General features: G+C 41.7%; 1 protein-coding gene across 1 annotated transcript in view; it reads left to right on the plus strand.

Annotated features, from left to right (window-relative positions):
- The first annotated feature begins 5,673 nt into the window (after positions 1-5,673).
- The window catches only part of LOC115318164 (venom metalloproteinase antarease-like TtrivMP_A), a 47,769-nt gene continuing 26,560 nt past the window's right edge, over positions 5,674-26,882 (plus strand). Inside the window, exons 1-9 of the mRNA XM_040213679.1 lie at positions 5,674-5,740; positions 8,238-8,395; positions 9,375-9,467; positions 9,855-9,972; positions 10,988-11,029; positions 11,447-11,574; positions 11,715-11,786; positions 18,987-19,119; positions 25,072-25,128. Coding sequence (XP_040069613.1) covers positions 5,692-5,740; positions 8,238-8,395; positions 9,375-9,467; positions 9,855-9,972; positions 10,988-11,029; positions 11,447-11,574; positions 11,715-11,786; positions 18,987-19,119; positions 25,072-25,128 — 850 coding nt within the window. The 5' untranslated portion in view covers positions 5,674-5,691. The remainder of the gene's footprint in view (positions 5,741-8,237; positions 8,396-9,374; positions 9,468-9,854; positions 9,973-10,987; positions 11,030-11,446; positions 11,575-11,714; positions 11,787-18,986; positions 19,120-25,071; positions 25,129-26,882) is intronic.

Genomic DNA, 26,882 nt, shown 5'->3' on the forward strand with positions numbered 1-26,882 from the left:
GACCCAAGTTAAAAGTGCAGTGGATGCTATCCTTCGCCTTGGCCTTGAGGCAGGTGCCGTGCTCTGCCTTATCTCTAGCTTGGAGACTGTAGTCACGTGATCCTACCCGGAGACCCGATTGGCTTAAAACAAGCATAGCGTCCACTGTACTGTCAACACCGAGTGAACAGGATAGCTCCATACCTCCTAAGAAACTGCTCAACCCAAAAAGTGACCCCCAAGCAGGGTTGGGCAGAAATGCTCAAAAATGTATTTGGAAATACAAATACTGGGATACATTAAAATAGTAGCTAAAATACTGATACTGAAATATACCTGAAAAAGTGTATCACGATACGTATCGGAAATACATTTTTAATAAAGGCAAAAATTATTTGGAAATACAAATACAGGAATACATTTTAGGGAGGGTAGAAATACAAATACAGAAATACTGATACTGCAATACGTTTTTCGAATTTGTTTGAGACGCCAATTGAGATGAAGCTCGAAGTTGGAAAGGGAAGTTTTTGATCCCGAAATTACTTTCCCGTATGGTTGGCACTTTGCCTTTTAGGTAGCTGTTTCAGACAACGAGGAGTCTACAATGGGCTTAAAAAAAACGTTTCATCAAGGACTGTCCCTTTCCTCACATCCTCTCTGTCTGACGAGGGATGCGAAAAGACTTCTACCTCTAAATAAATTATATGTCATCCTAAAGCCCATCAAAACGTCACAACGCCCTTGTCCAATGAGGACGACCCTGTCAACATTCATCAGATGATTTCAACGCGGAATGAACTGGTATTCTTGATCTGCAGGTGGGGCCTTGACCATGAAACTTTACCGTGTTGCTGTATGAAAAGACAATACGTACTTTCGTTGTAGGTTACCTCGTTGAAGATCATGCAGGCGCATTTGGAATTTTCGAGAATAGTGAACCACCTGAAACATTCCGGAACACAAGCCTTATCTTCTGTTACGACTGAAAAAAAAACGATACGGTAGCATCCCTGTTGTGAAGGTCCTTCCTGCCGACCCTCCGCCCCCGACGCATGAATTGCAGGCCTCAAGTTTCGCCCAGCATCATCCAAAGAGAAGCCTCGTAAATTGCGACCTGATATTGCCGGCACAGGTGCGAGCACATCGAGAAACGGCGGGCTCGAGACGAGTCGCAGGTGTACGAAGTCTGGGTCGGCCTGATCTCTATGGGGTCGGCACAGCGATGATTCGTCTGGCCTCCTTTCTGGGTTTCGGATCACCAGAGCAGCGGGTCACATTCACGTCGGCTGATGACGTACCCTCGACCCGTGCAATATTACGGGTGCAGCCGCAGACGCCTTCGAATATGTGTTGAACTTCACTGCGTGCGTCATCCTATTTATTTCAAGTCAACCACCGCCAGGCTCGTGCTGCAACGGACTGTGACTCAGCTACGCCGGCAGGGTGTACCGTGTACGTTAAGGCAAGAGAGGCGGTTAGCCGCGGGCATTGGAGGCCAGCAAACAATGACTCAAGAAATCCCTACCTAAGGACCTGCGGCAGTAGATGCTCTGACTCCACTCCTGGCACGCCACCTGGTTCCAGTCCCCGCCTATGCAACAATTCTCAGAAGAGAGATGTGGACGCATAGGAAAATAGTTCGGAGAATTGGAGGGAACCTCGGTCGGCATGGTAACAATGTAATAGACGCAAAGTATCACGACTGGCTTTTCTTCATCGCGTGTATTATTACAACGCTGACCTGAAAAGTCAACTTTTACTTCCGCCCCATAGGATTTTTCCTCGGCATGATCACCTTCATAAAATTAGGCTACCCTTATGTCGCACTAAGCATTTCTCAGAGTCGCCCTTGATCTTGGCTATTCATGAATGGAATGACCTCCCTGAAAGTGTGGTTGATATCTCAGACAGTGCACAGTTTAGGAGTGTATGTGAAGAATTATTTAAGTCAGTTTAATGTTATACGCTCTCTGGTGTGTAGTTGTTGTGTATATAGTATGCTGTGTATGTGTGCGCGATCTGTCGCGTGTTGTTTTCAATGTTAGTGTTTTCTGGTTTTTGCAGCGAACTTTTTCTTTTGTCTCTCCCCCCTTCATGTAATGCCTCCGGGCGCTTTGAGGGAACAATAAATGAAATGAAATGCCCCAGCATCTCCTTGACCTAGCACCTCAGAAGTAAAAAAATAAAATAAAAAATAGATGCGTTCACATTTTTTTTTTTCGGGGAAGGGGGGGGGGGAGGTATTTCTCAGGAGATGTATCGAAATACATTTCACCCTGATTGTATCGTGATACACAGAAACATTCTAAATGTATTTCGATACAAGAATACAGATACTGGTGAAAAACTCTATCTCGATACAGAAATGCACATACGAAACGTATTTCTGAAATACTATCGCGATATATTTGTATCGCGATGCATTTGTATCGCGATACTGCCCAACCCTGCCCCCAAGGGGGAATCCAAGCACAAGCTGACCGGGCGCGTGGCTATCGTGGGGGCGCACTGATACACCTAGAGGTCTTTAAGAGGGAGGAGGATGATCATTGTCGGTGTACAAGTACCCTTGCTGGGCAACGCAGGGTTTATCTTTCAGGAAGAGGGTGCATGCGCGCCCGATCAACCCGACTACACCCTTTTTTTCTTAGAGTGAACGAGGTATGAAAGAAGCTTTTTAAAATGGACCCTGACGAGTGTTGGAAACTGCAGTGCGCCAGCCTGGAATAGTTTCTGCAGCTCCATTCACGCGTGGAACTAAGAGCCGCGCCACAAACCGAACAGAACACAATGATTCGCCAATTTTGTTTTTTTCAAGAAAAAAAAAACACAGCAAAAGACAACTTTTTGACGTACCCCGCAAAACGCTTTTCAAGTTAAAGGGAGACTGAAGCGGTTTTTTATTTAAGGAAAAACACCAAAATAGCCTTCAGTTGGCCTCCAAGATTATGAACATCGAGATTATTTTTCGATTTGGCGCACTAAGACTGCAGAAATTATTTTTTAAAGCTAATATCAAAGTGCAAGGGGCGTGGCGTCATACTAGGAGTTTTCGGAATCCCTGCTCTAGCGCATCTTCAGCACCTGTCAAAGCTATGCACGTGCACACTTGCTCTCCTCGAAAAGGTCACAAATAGACGTCACGACTGAAGTCAGTGGGAAAAAATATACCTGGCAAGCTTGCGATTGCACGCGCTGCCCACACGAGCGACACGCGCTTGGCGGCCCAAAGATCCTAGTGTGACGTTACGACTGGTCGGAGGATTTTCGGGTTTTCTCACGTTTAGTATAAATCTTCGTGGAAAATGAACGTAATATTCAAATTCACGGGATAAATATACTCTAAAATTCTCGTCTAACTCGTTTCCTTTACTTTTCAAAAATTCTTTCTGTTTCTTTTTAAAGGCTCTCAGCTATTCAGTCTTTTCAATCCGCGCGCCCGCGGATTGAAATAATATTTTATTGTATTGTAGTAATTTCTTCTGCCAAAAACATAAAATGGTCGTTGTTAGTAAATAAGAAAAAATACGAAATATTGTTTAACAACTTATGATCAAAAACGAGGACAAGCGGACTTTCATCATTTCGACCAGCCGCCAGACGTGCCACAATTGATGTCACGGTCCACGTCATTCATGAGCTGGATTTTTCCGCAGTCTAGGGCGTCGCTCTCATCGGCCCCGGTGTGATTGATGGTGGTTCTATTCAATTAATTTGTGCGGCGCGCAAGCGCCACATCGGTCTTAAACTTCGTAAAGATTGCCTGCAAAACACTTGGCGTTCATATCAATCGTTAAACTGAACTTCAGAGTGGTCTTCATGGTCCCACCAAGGTTTTTTTTTTTCTTTTTTTAGCAGATTTGCGTTTGAGTAATGACGAATTCCAGTCGTCGTTCTGACACGTTCCGGGATCGACCTTTTTGGAGGGCGCGTTCGCCACTGGTCGTTTGAGATCAAATAAGATGTCTTTCGCACGTCCATTAAGAGCCGCGCCGAATCTTATTTAGGGTTCGGACCGCCCAAATCTCGATCGGCTGATCTTCCCGAAGCCGAGTGGAAGCCGATCTCAGGGAGACGTAACTTCCTGCCTCGCCGAGCATGACGGGAACGGCGGTCGACCGACGCCTGATGGCGCTTTCCGGAAATGACGATAGCCCAGCGCGATGGGGAATGCCGGAACGACAGTATATCACTCCCGGAAGACTGTCGTCTTCCGCTGGTGGACTCGGAGTCGCGGTGGCTCCGCATGAATCGGATGCTCCGTAGTGGATTTAGGATAGTGATCTAAAACGACCAGGGGAATAGTCGTTTTGACACGACTGCGACCGCTTTTCAACGAGGGAACACAGTGGTGTCATATACCGGGCAGCCCTGGATACCTCCCGATCTTCCTACAGTTTTGGGTGTCAACCTTAGGCATTACTCTATTATCACGGATCAAAAAGTAGGTTCATTTAAAAACTGAAAATAAATGTACAATAAGGTGAACTCGCTCTCCTAACCAAAGCAAAAAGAACAGCGTGCATCCCGTGACGATGACAAGGGACCAAGGGCCCAATGTTGCCAAATTCACCTTCTTTTGTACATAGTCTGTATTCTAAAACATTCCGAACATGAACGAGCGATACGTTACAAGATGAGAGCGTTATAGAAGAGACGGCAAAGATAAAATGTGAAATTTGGCTGGTGGGGTCCTAGTCCTGTGCCCTTCCGTGGGAGACGCGTGCGATGCCAACTCGGTCGTGAATATGTCAATAGAAATCCCTTGAGTAAACGTAGCCCTCGAGAGCTGTTCTGAGCTTCCCTAGCAGCAAGTCAGATAACGCTCATAAAGTACACGATTGTTTAATCTCAGTTTTACGTGTCCTCACTGTTATTAAGTGTATGAAATCGCACTTTTTTTTCTACCGGAGCGACGATAGATTTGAGGAAGCCATTTGTCGACAACCTCTGTTGTATTTTTTCGGCGTCTCCGACGGCCGGTTTCGTGACATTTGCATGGCTCCTTAACCGCGGCGTCTATATGTGGCCAGCATGTGACGTCATATTACATACCTATTTTCATACAGTGATGTAGAAGCCACGTGCTCAGCAAGCAATGGCCACCAGAATGGCCGCTTATGTGATGTCAGTGGAAGCCATGTTTAGTCTCCACCGCGATAAGCAAACCGCTGGCGTCTCCTTTTTGACACGCTTCAATGGACCCTTTTCAAATGTTAGTGTACCTACCACGCGCAGAGCCAAACTCGACGCTCTAATGGCGGCGCTACGCAGCTTCTGCACCCTTGGAGAGGCGAGCGTCTTTGAAAGCACGCCACAGAGAAGCGGAGAATCCATTCTAACAAGTTGGTCCTTGTAAGTCGCCTCTGATTCACAAAATCTGGAGTGTTTGAAGGTAGACAATCTTGATCTTCTATCGCCATCATTAGTGCGGAGAAATTGGAGCTATTGAGACTGCCACGAGATGGCTCCGACGTTTGAAAAGGGTGAGTTGCGGTGTTAATGCTCGTCTCGTGCAAAAGCTGTCTTTAACAACATAACAAATGCAACTTCCTGTGTACGATATTTGACTTGTTGTTTTCATTATCTCGCATTTTGTGTATTTTAAAGGGCACTTAACCTTTCCACCCTTTAAAAAGGTTCCTGACAGAGCCATCCTTACATTTCCAAGAGTTTTTCTTTCCTTTACGCACGTTTTTACGACGGAAAATGTATTCGGCTACACTCATTATTTTCAGCGTTGCTATTGCTCACGCCGGTGATGTATTGACTCTATTTACGTAGACGCTTGTGCATGGCGTTTTTCTAAGTGACGTAAAATCGAATTTTACTTTTCTGCTGGGCATACATTTCGGAGTTCTTGGGCACGATAAACATTTATCATAGAACTTCCGAACACAATATTGCAGACGAGAAATGACTTGTATTACGGCATGCACCATACCCCCGAAAGGCGCATGTTTTAAATAGGCTTGGATAGACATACTCCATTGATTGTATTCATTGATTCCTTCATAGTCGCTGACAAATAAGACGCGCAGAGTGTGGCTTAATATTATAATCTTGATTCTTACCTCGTAATTGCTTCTTCCGTGTTCTTATCCTTTAATACCGCAATACTACTGGATGAGAAGAAATAATCAAATGATCGTCAGTCAGCACGCCCTTCACTTAGGTTGTCATCGATTGAAAGAGAGGCCTCTTATAAATATATGCCGCTATATCTCCCGATAACCAGGACGGGGTGATTCGGATACTTTAATACGTTGGTATTCTAACGGGTGTATCAAGTAGTGGCCAGGCTATTTAAATCTACCGCGAAATTCGGTTTCTTAACCCATCGCGCTACGACTTTGTGCAGCGTTGCCCACAGGCGGCGCATATTTTTCTATAAAATTTACAAAGATTGAACTTACCTGAGGAAAAATTAAAGAAAACAATAGTCTTAATTCCTGTGGAAACCCAGCGAAGCAACCGATCCTCAATCATTGAGGCGCCCTCTTGTTTGAAAACTGGTGACTTCGCTACACTTCCATAGGAGTTAAGCCTTTTTTTTACATTTTCCTCAGGTAAGTTTGCTCTTTGCAAATTTTTTAGAACAAATGCACCACCTGTGAGCAAAGCTGCAGAACATCGTAGCGCGATAAGTTAAGAAACCAAATTTTGCTGTGAATTTAAAGAGTCTGGCCGCTACTTGATACACCCGGTACTACATCCAAATGTCTTCAAAAACACAAGCAAAATAAAATTGCGACTAGGTTAACGCATACCTAGTGATTATATGTTTATATAGCTGTGACATAGAAGTGGCGAACGTAATTCTTGTACTTTTAACCAAATATGTTAATTATTTTTTCTTTTTTTTATATAGATTTGTCAAAGCAACTTAGCTTAAGCAGCGTTCTTAAGTACTGCTGGCTCCATAGAATGGTTTGGAGCCAGCAGTACGAAAGCCACGTTCCGCGTTCTAAAAAAGTTGTCGGTCTTTTTCCGCGCATTGACGTCATATAAGTTCCATGCCGTCGGCCAGGATCCTGGCGGTGCCGCATCGGTGGTGGTAGGAGCCAAAAGTGCGAGCTTTCCATCGTAATTAAGGCCGGGAATTCTAGCACCAAGCGGAAGGGTTGCGACATCTAACAGCATGACGCTTTGGCTCGTGTGAGGTCGTTAGTGGACACTTCGGAATTACTTTGAAGGTATGGGTGCGATAGGATCCCGAACGCACCAGTCACAGACGAGTTCTAAAGGCAACGTACTCCAGAGTTCATCCAGCTAAGGGCGTCACAAATAGGCAGAAAGATACACCGAGGTCATCATACAGGAGGCAGTTGTTCACCTATTCAACGTCTGAGGTACGTCAGGTCTACGTAAAGACCAAGCACTTTGTTCCTCCTGTTACACCTACAAATTAAGAGAGGATGCAAATGTAGCTTGTTAATGCGGAACGCAATTGCATTGTACGTGCACGGAGTGCACAATCACGTAATGTTTGTGTTTTGCCGAGTTCCAAACTGCCACAAATCCTTTCACGTTGTTGAGCATTTGAGAAAATAACTGTCCGCGCTTTTCTTAGCCTGTGTTTGTTCAGATTATATGTACCAATCGGGGTTACCAAATAAATGTGACCGTCCCAAAACGATGTTTCATTCATGATGGTGCCGTACAATTAGAGCGATGAAGAGCGAAACGTTTGACAGATATCCAAAAGGTTTTCGGAAGAACAGGAATGTAGGCGTGGTACAAAAGATTAAGATTTTAACCATCATTAACAAAAGCTTAGCAACAAGGTAATCTAGATTCTTCAGTTTCTTTCTTTTATGTGGTATGACACTTTAATAGCATTTTGAAGTCTAGCGAAGTAGCATATCTTCTCATGAGCTGCATATTAAGAAATGCATATGAAAGAATAAATAGTGTTAACGAAACACGAATATAACATGCCCTCCCCCCCCCCCTCCCCCGATTTTCCACATTTGTTCCGTTCGATATATTCACATGAGTATAGGCTTGCTTCCCGTGGTTTTCTTTTATTGCATTACGTTTCCAACGTCTTGTCATTGCAGAAGGGCTTTCTTATTTTTGTTGAGTTAATTGTCCTTTGTTTTTGAAAGAGAACTTTGCTGGGAGATCTATTTACGATATTTTTTTTATTAGAAAAACACCGTGACTTGTGACCAACGTTATCTTTTGTCGTCTTTACCGAGAAGTTTGTTGCGAGTATGGAGCGTCGGATAACAGGAGCGGTTACGTTCCAGGTGTCGTGTATCCGGTTCTGATTGAAAGCAGAAGCGGCAACTCAAGAGGCGCTGTTCGACTTTCTAAAGACTACGTCATAGACTTGGAAGAATCCAGTGTTTTAGGGAACCGTCTGTATTTTTCCGAGGCTAGGTATGGAGAGGTGAATCACGAATTGGTAAGGAAAGATTACCTTTTACAAGAAAGCATGCTTCCGCCTCTTAGATTAAAATTCACTTAATTTAATTAGAAAATAAACAATCCACCTATTTATTCACTCAAAAGTTACTTGATGTGTCCGCTAGTCCCTTTAGAGGTTTTCGTACATTTGAATGTGCCATTCAAGCAGAATTGTCTCCACTGATATAACGCAAATAACGCACATTTGTTTAAATGACGTGCCGACTCCCACGATTTCTTTTTTGCATTATTTGAGAAAGTTTTAGTTCCTCGATGATTTATGGAACCATTCACCCTAATATTCGTTCTGCGTCTTGCAAAATTCATTGGAAGTAATCATTTAGTGAGTTTTTATAAAATGTGTTAGTTTGCAAAAAAAAAGCATGAGCAATTCCAGTCTGTGAAGGTGGATGACCAGCGAAGCTGTTTAGCACATGACGCAGACGTGTCAAAGAATTTTGAACAAAAGTACGTCGAGATTAATTGTCTTTATCGGTGGTCATCGTGATGACCCGAAGGAAAAAAGACCCCCGCCGCGACCGCCACCCGGCGGAAAGTAGACACGCGCGACGGGATCGCCAATCCGGGAGAGCGGAAGGAACGGAAACTAGGCTCGCAAGCGCTTGGCGCGACTATAAGGAGAGGGCGGGTGCGAGAGTAGACATAGCTGACGCGGGTCGCACAGCGCAAAATCTTTTAGAAACCTTCATTATCTACCTGAGAGTTTTCTGATCTTGAAAATGGAGCCCATTGATGACTAATCTACTGTGATTGATTGTGATTAGACAAAAGCTTTTGCATAGAATGAAGCAATTTTGAACCAAATTTGGGAACTGAATTTTTGTTCACGCACACAAAAAATCCACGAAACCCTAGCCATAAATAGCTTGGCTATACAAGTAACCGTATAGCATTTCAGCTGCTAGTGTTATGAAGATCACTCCACAGTAATTTTGCTCATAATATGTTGTTTTCAGATGGATACTACAGACATACGTAATAGTGTTTATGAAAATTCGAAACACAAGGCTTCCTTTACAATTACTGAAACAAATATGGGAATTGAAATGGTATGTACAAATATTTTTGAAGTATATATTTGTATAGGAACAACGCATGTGATTATAGAAATGAACAGGAGTTTATGGAATCGTTACTTATAAATCCTGTATTTGTTAACTACATAGATTTTCGTGAACTTTTTATAAACCTGCAGCGCTTTTTTAAGTTTCGCAAAAATGAAAGTGTATTAAGCATGTTGGAAGCACACACCACCGCAGCGTCTAAAAATCATTATTTATGAGAACTTTAAATTATATATTCAGAATACTTTCTCCATAAATTGCTTCCTCACCAATTGAATTTTTATTAAGGATAAATTATTTGTTTAGCGATTCACAAACGGTCTGCAACGGGCAATGCTTGCACTATCCAGAAATCTTTCTCTTTTTTAACAGGAAGGATACCTAAACTTTACACACGGAATTGAGCCATTGCGAATACATGACAAATCCGGCCGAATCCCTCACAGAATATTTCCGCTCCCGACGCCTGAGGAGGCGATCCACTTGGAAAGTAAGTGACAGAATCAGTCACTACACTAGATATTTCATGAAAATTCGACCTTTAAAGGCTAGACTTAGCGAAGCAAAAATGATTAGAAATTTTAAACGTACGACCGAATTCCTTCCTTCAGCGTTCGCTTCGCGTGCGGTGTCAATACTGGTATGCTGTCAGGTATTTGCCATTTATTCTCTCGATGAATTAATTTACCTGCCGTTCTTTTCTATAACACATTCTGTTTAATGGGTGGCGAAATGAGCGAATTAATTGATTATCATTGGAAAATAAAAGGTGAAGTGCTTGAAAAAGCGACAGCCCCACAGTATTTCCTTATTTTTTTTTTACTTGCACCATTTCAACGGCTCCTGTATTAGTGATCTGAGTATGTAATCCGATGTTCAGAGTATTCAAAGTATCACAGTATGTATGATCTCAAATCGTACCAATAATTAGCACTTTCTGAGCTAACGGAACGGGTCACTGGTTTGGCAGTCAGAAAAAAGTTATGATATCCTTATATTCAAGTTAACACACCTTAAGTGCGTTCAAAGTTGCCGTTCACTTTTTCCTGAATAATTTAATTGGTAGCACTCAACAGTTCCGAAACAATATGTTTCTACAAATGATTTTTCGGACGCGGAATACACTGACAATTATAACGTCTCTTATGTTTTTACTTAATTATACCGACTTTTTAGGTAAAACATAAAAAATATCACTTCGTCGTCTTTTCTTTCAAACAAAAATATTATCTACTTCATTTCGGCATGGTTCGGTCTTGAGGTGATGGTATTTAGAAAAACACATATGCGCTGGCATCGGATATTGTAACAATTTGAGAAAAGTATCTTGAAGATATCTTAAGGACGAAAACCGCAAAAATGGGCCAGCAAAAAAGAAAAAAAAAACTAATTGACAGAAACACGAACTGTTCCTCTATAATTTTGCTGAAGAAGCATGCCTTTCAAAAGCTATAACCTTGGACTCTGATTACTTTTTACATTCAGTATCCCAATGATGTTTACAGTTCCCGTAGAAGACCGTTCGGATGAAAGTCTACTGCCAAAAAGTAAGCCTATTTTGTTTTCAAAACATTTAATATTGCTCAGCAGTCCTCTCAACCAATTCTACAAACACCAAGGAGCGGGTTGCAATTCTAGTTACATGCGCGGCATACATACTTGCCATTTTATAACTATGATGCAATTTTCTTTACACGGTAGAAACCCCAATTTTTCTGCTTTAGGTTTTTGCTTTGAAATAATTCGGTAGACGTCAGCACGTGCTGAGCGAGTAGCTACAATTCGAGACCGCACTTTGTTGATATATTGAATTTGAAAACTTGTAATTGGAGAGACTGTTTCACTATCTTGCACAGAAAACAATATCAACTTATATGGCATCGTGCATATTAAAAAAAATGATTACACAGTTAATTCTAAACTTGCGGAGCACTGAGGACATGCCATGATTTGAAACCTTCTAGGTGACTCTGCAGAGCCACCCAGCGTGTGGCGACCTGAAATGTACGTCATGTTTGACAGTGTAATACACAAGTCCCTCAATGAAAGCAAATTGATACAGGCTCGATACATCATAAGGCTAATGAACATCGTGCGTATGGTTTACCTTTGTTCTTGTTCAGAAATAATATAGTAATGTCAGTTTTCTTTGACCAAACAAAAAGTGCTTATTGAGGCTTTCTTGCTCCGAGTTCTGACACCCGTTCGAATGCCTTATTTTTTTCCATGAAGGTGAATGCAATCTTCAAGACGGTTCGCAAGCCCCGAATAAACCTCCAGCTTGTTGGAATATTCCGGTTTCCGGTGCGTATTTTTTGTCGAACCCCCACACGTTGGTATCTTTAAATCTGAAAGCCTTGTTATTGCCGCCAAGGGTGCAACACAATTGTAAACTCAAAATTTTTAGAAGAAAACAAAATTTTTGTCATCTAAAGTAGATTTTTTTATTTGAAGCCGTTTGGATGAGATTCCGCTTTGCCAAGGGGACTCGAGTGAGAGGAAAACAATACCTATTTGTTTAACTATAAATTATTGGATTCCTATGATTTAAGTCAGATTCATTTGCGTTATACCAGATTAATTTATTTTAAATTAGCATTCCTATAAAATAGTGCATTTGATCACTAGATGTATTTTTGAACACGACAGATTGACTAATAAATCCATCCGACCACTGAAGATAATGCGGAAGAAATAATTACTGCAAATTTAACGTGCGGTTTAAGTGACTTTTTTTTTTGGAAACTTTGACTTTGTAATGAAAAAATCAGCTTAATATTGTGTGGTTACGATTTGGTGAGACGACTGGTTTATGCTTGATTTCAATGCGTTATGAGATTTTTTGTTTTGATTAGCGTTTCCTTGATTTAAAAAGAAAACAAGTAATATGCAATGCATCGCATGATAGATAAATAGTAAATTAAAAAAAAATCTATGTTGGGATTTTTTTTGTGGAAATGTTTTTATTCAAAATATTGTAGTGAAACTGGCATGGATTTAAAGCACTTTTGAAATCATGACAGAAATCACGATTTAAATCGTCCAGACTTTTATTCTCCACCATGCTGTCAACGCTCATGTTTTCTGGGTTGCAAGAATAATGTATTGGTCAACTTGATACAATATTGTGGTTTTCATATGATAGTGGTGCAGAGCTGGTTTACACAATTGTACCGGATGCAAAATTATGTTAAATATTGTGATTTATACAATAGGTAAATATTGAAAATAATATTAGTTACTATAGAAACTACCACACGTTTTGCAATTTGTATAAAATGAGAACGGACACGGCAGTAAAATAGATAAAAATATCCGGAAGGTATTTACCCTTCCCACATAGACGACTTTTTTCCTGAATTCCTGTGAAGGCCACGTGTTACAAAGTCACGGGAAGTCATTTCTTCTTCTAAATTTAGCGGAGAAACTGAATAGGTGTTGAGGTCACGTGGCGTCAAATTTGCTGCTAAATCTAGTGGCCAAATTAAAATTTCGTTAAAGTCACGTGACGGAGTCACATGACATCACTTTTTCCGATATATTTAGCTGAGAAACAATATTTTTTTATAGATCACGTGACATGAAGTCATGTGACGTAATTTCCCCGCGAAATTCAGAGGGGAAATAGCAGAGGTTGAGCAAAAATCGGGACCCGGAATTCCATTGTTCATTTTTCTGAGGTGCATCGAGGGCGCTGCAATAGTATTGTAGGCGTTACCGAAAAAAAGTAACGAAATACGTTACTCATTGCAGCAGGTGATATCAAGGCCATACCAATCATAGCTGTCGCCCATCTACTGTGTTCTCCTCTACAGCATACATGTAACCTTGCATTAGCAACTAAAGCGCCGTTCACACATATGGGACCGAGTACGACCGAGAGAGACCAGACCGGTTTTTAAGCCTTTTGCGACGCCTTAGGGCCAGCCCCGATGCAGCGGAGCTGGTCCTAAGAAGTCGCAAGATTTTTAGAAACCGGTCTTGTCTCTCTCGGTCGTACTCGGTTGCAAGAGTGTGAACGAGCCTTAATACTTTTCCCCATCGCATGAAAATTTCAAGAGTTGCTGTTTTGCACAAAGCCCAGGCTATTTTGACAACATTAACAACTATAGGCCCATATCCGTACCTCCTTAATGTTTAGAAGTATTAGAACATCTGATAAAAAAACGCTTATGCAAATTTTTGAATGAAAGAGATGTCTTTGTAATGCAGCAATACGGTTTTCAAGAAAAAAAAATCTACAGAAATGGCGCTACTCAGTATCAAAAAAAATTAATCAGCATTTTGAAAATAAACTATTTACCCACTGAAATATTTTTAGACTAGAGAAGAGCGTTTGATCTCATTAAACATGATATATTGTTTTATGAACTACCGTTTTTTTAGAATTCGAGGTTTTGCTTTAGATTTTGTACGTAGTTACTTATCTTGTCGGTCACAATATACGTGTTTTAATGGATACCGGTCCAAGCCAGATCAAATTTCGTATGGGGTTCTATAGGGGTTTATTTTAGGTCCTCTTTTTTTATTATTTATAATAATAATATTGTACCTATCCTAAGCACTCCTGAAATAGTTTTGTACCCCGACGATACGAGCTTATTTTTTTCGGTCCATTTTTACGTCATCTAGAAGTTACTGCTAACACGTGGCTCAATGAATTATCGGACTGGCTTGACTCTAATGAACTTCAGTTAAATGTTACGAAGACAAAATATGAAATTTTTAAGCCACGAGGTAAACCTGACGATCGTGAAATTGTTTTTAAAAATTCCAAGACTCGGTGATCGAGCGTGTAATCGTTTATGAGTTGTCAGGAGAAACTTGAGCTGGACACCACATATTAATAAAATGCATGCAAGCATCTTGAGATCTATTTGTGTTTTATACAAAATTAGATTGCTGGTTCCATGCTGGTTAAAACGTCAGTTGTATTATACTTTAGTTACTTTCATCTCCATTACTGTTTATTAGTTTGGGGTTCAACAACAAAAAAAATATTGATAGGTTGTTTGTTGTGCGAAAACAAAAGCTATAGGTTGTGAAGAAAACCTTCAGCATACTGACCACACAGCACCGTTCTTTTGGAGCGCAGATCTTAGACTCCCGTTTCTGGCTTGAGCGGCGTCGGCGTAGCCGTCGGCGTAAGAGTAAGGCACGTGACACCCGTGAGGTCACGTGACCCCGGTGACGTACCGTGACCTCCTTGAGGTCACGTGACCCGGGTGGCATCACGTGACCTCCGTGAGGTCACGTGACACCGGTGACGTCACGTCACCTCGTGAGGTAACGTGACCCCCGTGAGGTCAGTTGACCCCATAAAGTCACGTAATCCCCATGAGGTCACGTGACTCCAGTGAGTTCACGTGACCCCGGCGACGTCACGTCAACCTTGTGAGATAACATGACCGCCGTGAGGTCACGAGGGTCACGTGACCTTACGGTTACGCCGATGGCGTCGGCGTCAACGGCGCCATCGGCGTAACCGTGAGGAGTGGCAGGCAGGATGAGGAGGTAAGGAGGAGGAAGGAGTATTCGCTCTTCTCAGTACCCTTCCCTCCTCCTCCTTGAGAGCAGCGCACTAATTCGGTTTTACAGGGAGTTGTACACTCTAAAAAAATTCCGTGAGTCTACTTCCCGCACAACACTCGGAGATCCAATCAGCGCACCTTACGGAGGCAGCTCAGCGAATGATGATACCGAAACATATGTTTAGACCAGAAAAAGGCAGTCTCAGCTGTGACATTAAGCAATGCAATCCTGACGTTTTATATTGAATAATGTCACAACTCAGACTGCATTTTTTGGTCTAAAAATGTGTTTCGGCATCGTCATTCGCTGAGCTGCCTCCGAAAGTTGCGGTGATTGGCTCGCCGAGTGTTGTGCGGGAAAGTAGACGTACGGGCTTTTCTTAGAGTGTAAGCGGCTTTCATGTTTAAAAAAAAAGTTTTCGTACCACCTAAAATAATTAGTGACCCCACCCTTTTTTTTTTACACACTTCTTCCTAGTAATACACAATACAATCTCCGACACGTCTATTATAGAGTAGTCTAGGACAAATTATGGACATCACCAAATAGCATACTTGATACCTGGTTTCTTAAATAAATATCCAGCCGTTAGGAAAATAATCTCAAATTGTGGAACAAAACACATCTTTAAAATTAGTCTACAGCGGTACCTTCTCTCATGTCATGTTGAGTAAATACTTTTAGACTATATTTTCATTGCGTATGAGTTGTATTACCTGTCTCATTTATTTCCAAAGTATCAAGTGCTCTAACGATTGTATAAGCTCTGTACAAAACATGCTGTGTTGATTGTTGCTGATGTGATATTGTATCTTCTTGTAATCTTTAATGATTATTGTTTTTGTTTTCCCTTCTGAGCATTGTAAGCAGGTGATAGGCCCACGTCAGGCAGAGCTAATCTGCCTTTTGTCCTGTTACCGTAGGCCTAGTGTCTACATAAAGCCAATTCAATTCAATTACTTGAAAATAAAAGGAACGCGTTACAGTTACCGATATAAAGTAACGCACATTATCTTGGCGTTACTTTTTTTAGTTTTCACGTTAAAGGTATACTTAATCGCTGTATTTCTAGAAACATTATGTCTATGCAGAGAGTTAACATAATTACTTTGTTTTTTTATGGCTAGACACAAACACTCACAAAAAAACGCAAACAAAACTAAAGATCACTTAGCTTGGCGCCTGGAAGCACGAGAAAAATTTTGTGTAACTTAGTTTTAAGATTTAGGAAGTAAATGTAACCAGTAAGGTAAATCCGTCACCCGTTACTCGAACTGCGTAACGTAGATACATTACCCGTTACTGTTTCGAAAAAAGTAACAAGTACGTTACGCGTTACCGAAAACAAGTAACGCGTTAGCGGTAACGTCGTTACTTGTAACGCGTTACCCCAACACTGGTGCTGAGTCATAAAACGCTGGACCGTCTTTGTGACAAAACACGGAACTCTATGTCCCCCTCGCACTCAAAAAAAAAACAAAAAACATTGCACTCCGAAGTAGAACACGATTCAATCAACAGTGAGACATCAGTCAGGGGCGATGTCCGGGTTTGTATAAAGGAAACGCAGAGAAGAAAAGCGCCTTTACCTTGAAGGTTACATATGTCACAAACAGCGGCAGAAAGCAAACGGGATGGTTTCGTCTCGTTGCCATTACAATTCATAAGGATGCGCGGCTTCGATTTTGGCTGAAAAGGACAACGTGAAAAGCAGATCCCGTAAGTTGCTCTATTCGAATTGTGTTTGATGGTCTGTTTATGCATGATAGAAACCACTGCTATTTGTATCGTTTCTTACTTAATCTTACTAGCGCCACCAGGAACATGCTTAAGGGCCGTTAACATGCCATTGCACATTTACGCTCCTTTTACTTATAGGCGTCCATAATCATGCAACAGACGAGCCGAGGATTGTGAGGGACCAGCTGCGCTTGGCGCTCAAAACATCAGCAGCACACAACTCGAATACGCCCATGCCAAGGTTGTTTAACGAGGAACTTCTCCAAACCTGCTCAGCAGTTTAATTCCAAATAATTATATCGATCACGCCTCCGAATTATCAGGCAAAGTTCGCTATACGAAATCACTAAATTTCTTTTAGGTGCCAGATGAAAAAGCAGCAGATGTGCCCACGTTTGCCAGCCTGAAGGATTTGATGTATCGAGAAAGGCGCTCAGCGCAGCCACCGGTTCCTTCATCAGCTGACACTCCGCAACACAACGACGCCCACAAAAAGAAAAAAAAAAACTAGCAGTGCCCTTCTTGATCATCGACGACCGCAGAGACCCTCGTCTTGAATAGTCTTCGCAACACGAGATGGCATGCAACGGCCGTCGTCAGTTAAAATTACTTTTTTCTGCGGACGGGACATTTTTTGTTGTGCGTTACATGTGTGACCAACTTGTAACTCTGCAAGTTGTAACTGACGGAGTGCCTAGCGCAGCCGTTTGCTTTTTGTTGTCGGGTCGGCTAGCTTCAAATTTATGCCCGTGCGTTTGAAGGGCTATAATTACATTCACATCTGCTGGGATTCTTTCCTTGACCCCTGAAAGTTTCGTGATGGATTTTGAGCCGGCGCTTGTTGGTGGTCTGCGCATCGTGTTTCCCCAAGGTGCTTATCGAGGGTGCCATTTTCATTGTTGCGCAAAAAATGTGGGCTTCCGTTCAGAGACTGGTCTTCATAGCGCATACTCAAGAAACAGCCAGCTAAGGGCGCTCATTCGTAAGCTCGTGGCACTTTCCTTTGCTTCGCCTTCTGAAGTCCCTCGCCCCTGGGCGTTTCTGCGTCGGAGCATATATTTCTCGTATTCCGGAGCTCATTGAATTGCTTGATTACTTTGACGGAACATGGATGAGGACATTTTCCAACTGGAGCGGTGGCACCATCACGGAAACAGGGGACACAGAACCAACAACCGTATGGGGGCATGGCATGGAAAAATGAACGCGAACCCCTTCGCGTTCGTTGATTTAATCGAGAGAGATGAGGCCCAAACAAGAGTCATCTTGCTTCAAGTTAAAAACGAGGGAGCCGTACGTGCGCGAGCCCGCAAGTGGGCTAAAAAAGTCAGAAGAATGGCGGAGATTGAGTACGTTTTCACAGTGGCGTCATTTCCCTTTTTTTTAATTTTTGAACTATGCTCAAGCTTCTTTTGAAGTATAGGCATCGCCGAGAGCTTTACCCGGAGAAATAAGTGTGTGAAAAACGTTGCAGTCGATTAGTTGTACCAGTGTGTGATGTGTGAGAGATAAAACCAAGATACGTTTGTCGCAAACAGATGGTATCCCTCTAATCGAATGCATAAAAATGGTTCCAAACAAGCCTGAAAGGAGGGGGGGGGGGGGAAAGGGGGGGGTACTAGTGCATGCCTGTGCACATATCTTATATCTGATGGTATGTTGGGGTCCCGAACGAGGTAACAAAGGAGCGTCGGTCTGTGTTGCGAAGAATGATTCCTATGGTTTGGTGAGGGTAACAAAGAAACCACTTGTTTACGACGTGACCTTGCACTATTTTAATATCGCGATTATATAACACCGTGTAAATGAATAAGAAAACGGACACGTGTCAAAAACTGATCGTGCCAATCAACAGCAATAGGGGATTTATCTGTCTAAATCAAAGTTCCAAAATCGCTTCTGTACGCGCAGTCAAAGCCGTCGGTTTTATTTCGAAGCAGCCATTTGTTTTCTATTTAAATTGTGTACAATATTGATTTTTGTCGCGACAGATGGCGCTGTCAAAACAAAACTAGCCCATTTCTAGTTCGTTTTGGCAAAGGTCCGTATATTTCATTTAGCTTATTTTACTTAGTAGACTCAATGCCAAGTATTGCAGATTTTTATGAACAATTAGAGCTAGAGACACTTTTGCATCTAGAAAGTACTACTTTTAGATGATAACGGCGGTCTAATTTGTGATTGAAAAGTAATAAAATATAAATATTTTCGTTTAATTCTTTATGTTTACAGACGAAAGGAGATGAGTATTTCGTTGTGGAGGAAGATAATGTAGTCTCAGCGCCTGAGTCACTAAAAGCCTTTGGACAATTCACCAAAAACACCACGTCCAAAAGGCCTGCCGATTTCTACCTGATGCTCTTTGGTTAAGCAAGATCATTTAATTCCTGAGGTCTAGTTGTGCGCTTGAGGCACAGATAACATATCCTAGTTCCTTATTGCGATGCAATGCTCCCGAAGGATATGGGATAGATTAAGGCGGTCGTGCCAAAATTTTCGGGCTTACAATAAATTACCCACCGCTCAGGTCAAATCTTTGACTTCCATAACCCCTTAAAACATGGACTAGCTTTTATTTTATCTCAAAAGCAGTCGTAGAATTTTTTGTTTTTTACTGAAACGAGCACAGTTAGCTTTTAACTCTTTGCCGGTACAAGTGGCCATATGATCTTCTATTACGGATTCTAGGCAGGCAAGAGGCAAAACCTTGGCGGAGGTCGGAGGAGTATTACTACAGGGTGACTTAAGGAGAGGCCAGGCTCTTTAAATCGACCGCAAAATTAGGTTCCTTAACCTATCGCGCTACGATTTTGTGCAACGCTGCCAAGAGATGCTGCTTTTTTTTTTCTTTTTTTTTTTTGTAAAATTCGGAAAGAGTGATCTTACCTGAGGAAAAATTAAAAAAAGAAAAAGTCTTAGCTCCTATGGAAACGCAGCGAAGCCACCGGTCTTCAAACAACACGGTGCCGTATTGCACGGGAGGGAAGAGATGGCGCAAGCGGTCGCGACGCCAACTGCCACCAACGAATGAGCACACGACATCTTTAGCAGACAAGGAACTGTAGTTCCTTCTTCTTACCGCGCCTGTTTTTGTTTCTGCGACTGTCGCCGCCTGCGGAACGCCCGCCGCTTTTGAGTCGAAATATCGTCTGCTAAAATCGCCGGCTGTCGGCGCCGTATGCTCGTTCGTTGGCGGCGTTCGTTGCGCCGTCTCTTGTCTCCCGTGCGAAACGGCGCCGTGTTGTTTGAAGCCCGCTGGCGTCGCTGAGTTTCCATAGCAGCTAAGCCTTTTTCTTTCTTTACTTTTTCCTCAGGTAAATTTGCTCTTCGCAAAGTTTACAAAAAAAAAAAAAATGCACCATTTGTGGGCAACGCTGCAAAAGTTGTAACGCGATAAGTTAAGAAACCGAATTTTGCGGTCGATTTGAAGAGCCTGGCTTCTCGTTGAATCATAATGTACAGTTGGGCTATTCACTGCACCGCAGTGATTAGACGCAAACCAATACTGAAATGTTCGTCTAGCTGTTTTTTCTCACGAGCCTAAATCGAGTGATTGCGCACTGCACGTGTCGAATACTCGAGCCGCCTTCGACACTTTACCCCATATGGTGTGATCCCCGTAACTACGTCGTTAATATTTACGAAGCAGAATAGCATTTTACCAATACAGGGAAGCTTCTGTGCGAGAGGTGTCTCCTGGGAGTACAGTAGGATATATCGAAACGTTTCCGAAATGAATATGAAATGAAAACAAAACCATTTCAAGTTATGGTATTTGAAAACAAAATCCCGTCGAAGATTAACGCACTTGATGCAAGGTCTTTCCAGCTTTTCGCAATTGAATTCCTCTGTTACCTTTTCACTCGGCCGAAATCTCTTTCTAGCCAAAACCGTTTGAGTTTTGGGAAACATATAAAGTGTGAGGGCATGCAAACTTCTGTACTCTTATGTTTTTTTTTTTTTTTTTTTTCTTTTTTGCTTTTTTTTCCAATCGGAGCATTGCCGAATGATGCAGATCATTAGCTACGTATCAAGAAAATGCGACACCCATCTTGCGGAAAGCTTTCTGTTTTGAATTCAATTAATTACGTAAAACATTATCTACTGGGTGACAAGAGATGCCCACGGGTTCCTCTATTTTACGCACTTTTATTCGGCGACATGCAAAACGTTTCCTCTACAGTGTCTGATGTGCTGACCGTTTCACTGTGTAGCGAACCTGATTCGTCGCTTAATGTGTGCCATAATGCTGGAGCTTCGAAACCCCCAAACTCAATTTTGAAAACAAAGGCGATAAATATCAAGGACATCAAAGCTGTATTTATTTTCGTTTTTTTTCCTTTTATATATATATATATATATATATATATATATATATATATATATATATATATATATATATATATATATAAGTCAAGTCAAGTCAAGTCAAAATGTGTTTTTATTTGTACACAAGATGTTAGATAATTACACTTATTCAGACGGGGGTCCCAAAGTTTTCAAAAGAAAACTGTTGAAGGGACCCCTTGGTAATAAAGGGTTAGTCAGCGATCAAGTTAACACCATTATATATATAAAATAAAAAAAACAAGAAAAAGAAAAGAAACACAATTGTGGTATCTACATAATCAAAATATTAAACCAAGGGAAAAGAGAGCAGAAAAGCTAGAAAATCGAGAAAAAAGGACAATATCAGTGTGTTTGTATGTGTGTGTGTGTGATTGTGTGAAAGGTGTTCCTAGGAGAGAAGAATGAATCGGGGGGGGGGGGGGGGAGGGGGGGCATAGAAATAGTTGATGAATCATGCAGATAGTATGTGTGCACGTATGGCTTGTTTAAAGATATAGAATGATGACATGGCCGTTAGGCAGGGTGGTAGAGAGTTCCACGTTTTAGTAGCAATGTAAATGAAGGTGAACGCACCATAATTAGTTCGTATGCATGGTACAAACAGTGACGCTTGTGAATGTGAACGCAGAGGATACATGACATCTTGATGAATAAAACTAATTGAAGAGCATGTTATCTGGTTGGTGATGAACTTAAATGTTAATAATGCTACACGATAATCGAGGCATTGATGAACTGTTAAAATGTTGAGGAAGCGGTATGCAAATTGAGCACTTTCGCGCCCATTCACAAACAGCATTGCTCGTAGTGCCGTATTCTGGGCGGTTTCTATGGGTTTTAGTGTTGTTTTATATGTCAATCCATAAATGGATAATCCGTACGAAATGTGAGTATGAATGAAGCTATGATAAAGCATTTGGAGAGTTCGTAAGGAAAATATGTGCCGTAGTTTATATAGAATTGGTATATTTCGATATATCTTATTAGCTGTGTCTTTTACGTGTTGGTGCCATGTTAACTGATGGTCAAGTGTTAGCCCTAAAAATTTAGTATGGTACACTCGAGTTAGGTTAATACTTGCAAACGAAAGCTGAGGTGTGTTTAAAATTAGTTTGTTTTTCGGGGCAAAAATTATGTAGTTTGTTTTCGCAATATTGGGAACTAATTTGTTATGGGTTAGCCATTTAGCTAGCTTTTCTAAAGTGTTATTAGCTTCCATGTATAGTTCTGTCACGCTTGCATTAGATATAAAAATATTTGTATCGTCGGCATAAAGAACACAATCTTTTTGTAAATAGGCTGCCAGGTCATTAATATATATTAAGAAAAGAAAGGGACCTAATATTGAGCCTTGCGGAACACCGATGGTAATAGGTTTAGTTGTTGAAATTGTGCCATCTAAAGTGACAAATTGGCATCTGTTTGATAGATAACTTTCGATTAGATTGAGAGCAACACCACGAACCCCGTAAGCACTTAATTTCTGTAGTAAAAGTTCATGGTTAATTAGGTCAAACGCTTTTGTTAGGTCTACAAAGATTCCCATTGTTAATAACTTCATTTCAATATTTTGCTTTGTTTTCTCTACCATATTTAATAACGCGAGTTCTGTTGATTTCCCTTTAAGAAATCCATATTGTGACGGAGTGATCAAATTATTTTCAGAGAAGAACAGGTTCAGTCGCTTTAGTAGAAGTTTTTCAATCACTTTTGTAATGACAGGAAGTAAGGCGATTGGTCGATAGTTCTCTGGTTTTAGTTTGTCTCCTTTTTTAAATATTGGAATCACTTTTGCTATTTTGAGTAAGTCAGGGTAAGAGCTAGTCGTGAAGATTTTGTTGATAATATCAGCCAAAGGGTGCGCAATGATGGAACCACATTTTTTTAGTATTATCGTCTGTATTCCGTCGCACCCTGACGACGAAGTATTTTTCAGCGTGTTAATGGTATTATGAACTTCTTCTGGATCGACAGGGTAAAGAAAAAACGTCGTGTCATTACGAGCTATATTTGGTGTGCCAGCGGATAGATTTGTGCATGAAAGATACTGTACGTTTGTAGTGATAGTTGAAAAGTAGTCATTGAGCGTGTTAGCAATTTCTTGTTTGTCCGTAATTATGCCTTGGTCGGTGCTTAAGGCTGACACAGTCTGTTCGGTAGTACTCTTATTTAATGCAGAGTTAATAATTTTCCAGGTTTCTTTGGGATTGTTAATGGCGCTAGAAAGTTTACTAAAAAAATACTGCTGTTTAGCTACGTTAACTAATTTCTTTAAACAAACATTATACAATTTGTATTTAGATTGAAGGCGTAGATTAAATGGATTGCGTTTTAGTTTTTTATACATATTATTTTTGTGATTGATAGATCGCTGCAGCCCGTATGTTAACCAGGGGCTTTTTCTGACTGATCTGCGGGATAGGGTTTTGGTTTTCGTACCTATTTGAATGGAAGATTTTAGTGTTTCTAAGAAGTTGTCTAGTTTTAGGTCTGCCGTGGGCGCCTGGTATACGCTCTCCCATGACTTTGTGTTTAATGCATTTATTATTACGTTGTAATCGTATATTTGAGTAGTTTGTGTATATATATATATATATATATATATATATATATATATATATATATAATGACCACTGGGCCTTTGATTTTAATATCGGCTAGTTGAGTTATTAGGAGGTGGTATCTAGTTACGCACACATGTGCTAATATGTGTCTATCCGATATGTGTTCAAGAGAGGACACATGTGCGCTGATATCTCTTTCCTCTTTGTCTTCGTCTTTCTCTGCGCTGTATTTACCTTATCTAGTGAGGAACAAACTCGCCCAGCATCGCCACCTTTGCTAACTTCGTGCTTCGGTGCGACTCGTGGCAGCAAGCTTGTGTAAAGAGCATTTCAATTCAAAATCGTAACATGCCCTCTTTTTTATGTGCCGGTTAAATTGACTTGACGGCAAGGTGACTAGAGACGTGTAAAAAAGTTTTGTCCCCTCAAAACGAGCGGTAGAGGCGCATAATTTCGGCTAATACGCGCTGCATGCTACAAGTTATTCATGTATTATTTACGAGGATAGCAAAGCCCTATATTTATGCAAATCATAGAGATCTCAAATTGTCAGTATTAGGCTGTCGCAAACATCGCAGTTTCGGTTTTAGAATTTCCGGTCAGCAGACATAAAAACAATTTCCTGGGAACAAAATTTCTCTTGCAAACGTTAATTAAAGTCTTCGATTTTGTCGATTGTTTATGTATAGTAAGTGAGTTTAGCGGATATTTAATGTTTCTTCCGGTATCTTAATGTTCTAAATAAAAAAAAAAGCTTATGCTTTTCATGATGCACAATATTTTTCTCTATCTCTACGTTTGGTTCAAAGCGATGGCCCAGAGAAAGACGTGGTAAGGGCCGCGGGTGAATATTACATTCAAAATCGAGAGTGTTTTTAGATTGGCAGGGCTGGTGATGTGTAAACGCAGACGATTATATTCTCATCTGAGTTTTTGCATCGCCAACCGTGCACGGATTTCACGGGTGGTAACGTCAGCGCGCCATAACCCTTCCCAAATGTTCCAGAATTTTCTAAAATCAACTAGTTTAGTGCGGTAGGGTGGAAAGTTAGTCTAGTTGGTAGTTATTCATCTTAGTTTGTTAAACCAAGATGAATAGTTTAGTGCGTTGTGATGACGCTCAACTACGTTCTGATTAGAATGATATGTTTTTCATACGAACGAGAACGTTCATTCACAAGTTTTAGTTAACAATCTTACTTATCGTGACAGCTCCTCTGTTACGTCACCATCGGCGTGTAACTCACCTGCCGAGACTACGTACGTGTAGCTTTCCTGGCTTTTCTAAAAAAGGAGAAGTAACGCCTAAAAAGCACAAACTATATGCACATACCCCGTTTGACGTGATTAATGTTTATTGCAGCAGGGATGCGCATAATTAGTATTTTCATATTTGCATTTCAGGCGCCGCTTAGGGACACGTAACAAGAACACTAACAAATTATCTCCCAATGTTCAAGGTAAGAGAGCGGGGTCAGAAGATGCTCCGGACCACACATTTTTGCTGAATCTTAAAAAAAATCGGAGTTCAACCAGCTATTTCCGAGAGATGTCTAACGAATAACGAAGGTATTCGCGGTTTCTGCTAGTTGGTAACACGAATTACTGAGTGCGATTTGTCAGTTGGTTGCCGTTTTCACAGAAGGTGGCCTTTACTGAATAAAACTAACATCGCTTGCTTTGAAGCAGTTGGAGAAAGTCAAGTTCAAAATGTCTTTAAACCACGTTTTGGCCACTGAGTTCACAAATAGCACTTGACGAGGAGGATTGTCGTCAGATGATGATGATAAAAATCACGTTCAACGAATATCTCTTGAAAATTTCAAACGCGAAAATCAACAACAAATTGTAACTCTACACTTTTATTCTACGTAAAACTGCAAGGCCGGAAGGGTACGTGCGTCCTCAAAAATAGTGTTTTTTTCATGACAATACAGCCTGGGCATTGCCCAACATTTATGGCGCATTCACACTGGAAGCGGACCCGCGTTCGCGAAGCGGTCGCGGTTCGGTTCGCGAGCGACCCCGTTCACACACACCGAGAGGCGGTTGGCGGTTTCTCGGCGGTCACGCGTGATCTTTTGAGACCTGCGTTTGGCAACCCTGTTTTACAATCCAAAATCCGCTTTAATTCAAGGTCCAAAGCCAAACTTTTGCTATTTTGGCACTCGGAATATTTTTCTCCGGGATGTTCGCACGCATCACGAGTTCAGGCAGCGAAAAAAGAAGCATGGACCCGCCAAACTCGCCTGTGATTTCCTCGACTTCGCCCACAAGCAAAGCCCAGCTAGGCGCGCCTTGCTTACTCAGAACAGGATGACCCCAACCTTATCTTCGAAGTGGACCCTTCCCGCATGAATAGCTGACCTTATTTTCGGGAAAGACGGCCAGTTTTCCCCCCTCGTTGTTGTTCGCTCTTGAGTCTTATAATTTTCGAAGTTGTGAGCGGTGGGGTGGACCGTGGTGCGGGGAATGTGTTCGGTGCTATCCGGTCGTGGCATCGTTGCTGGGGGACTCTCTCGTCACTCGCTCGTCGATCGAGTCTACTGTTTGTTTGACATTAAGCTCAAATAAACGCCGTGTGGATTACCTCTGCATTGTCTGGTACGTACACTTTATTCCTTGAGTAGGTTCCCTTTATTTATTTTATTGTTAGTAAACTTTACAGGTCGAGCTAGCGCAGGTACCCTGCCCCCTCCGCGGTAGTGCGTTGGCTACGCAATCAAGCTCACGACGTCTCTATCGGCCTTCGTGGTGATCATGCACGGTGTCGAAAGCTTTCAATAGTCCACGCGACTATCTTAGTGGGTAGAAAAGCTGAGATTTTGGTCGATCAGGGGCGGGTTCCGACGTTCTACAGGCAGAGGTTAAGAAGGCAGCGAGCTTCGGGCTGTGGCACCAGGAATAATAAACAAACTCTTACCCGAACCAAATCACCGGTGGGAAGCCCGTTAAAATTACGAGTCAATTCTTTTCCCGGCGGATTCAAGTGACGGACGTGAACATCAAGTTTCTCCGCTGATTTGTCCAAACCTAAGACTACAGCGCTAGGACTACAGCGCCTTGGACGCCTCACCATCGACAGGTGCCATGTTGTTTCGAAAGTCACTGACGTCACGTCAGCGTCGCGTTGTGATTGGTTGCCGCTTTGCGGTTCGTGAAAGCGGTTGGGAGAAATCAGTCTCGAAGAGGTTGGCAAAAACGCGCTCCAACC

This window comes from Ixodes scapularis, unplaced genomic scaffold (genome assembly GCF_016920785.2).
Source record: "Ixodes scapularis isolate PalLabHiFi unplaced genomic scaffold, ASM1692078v2 PGA_scaffold16__2_contigs__length_2301149, whole genome shotgun sequence".
In the NCBI taxonomy this organism is placed as follows: domain Eukaryota; kingdom Metazoa; phylum Arthropoda; class Arachnida; order Ixodida; family Ixodidae; genus Ixodes; species Ixodes scapularis.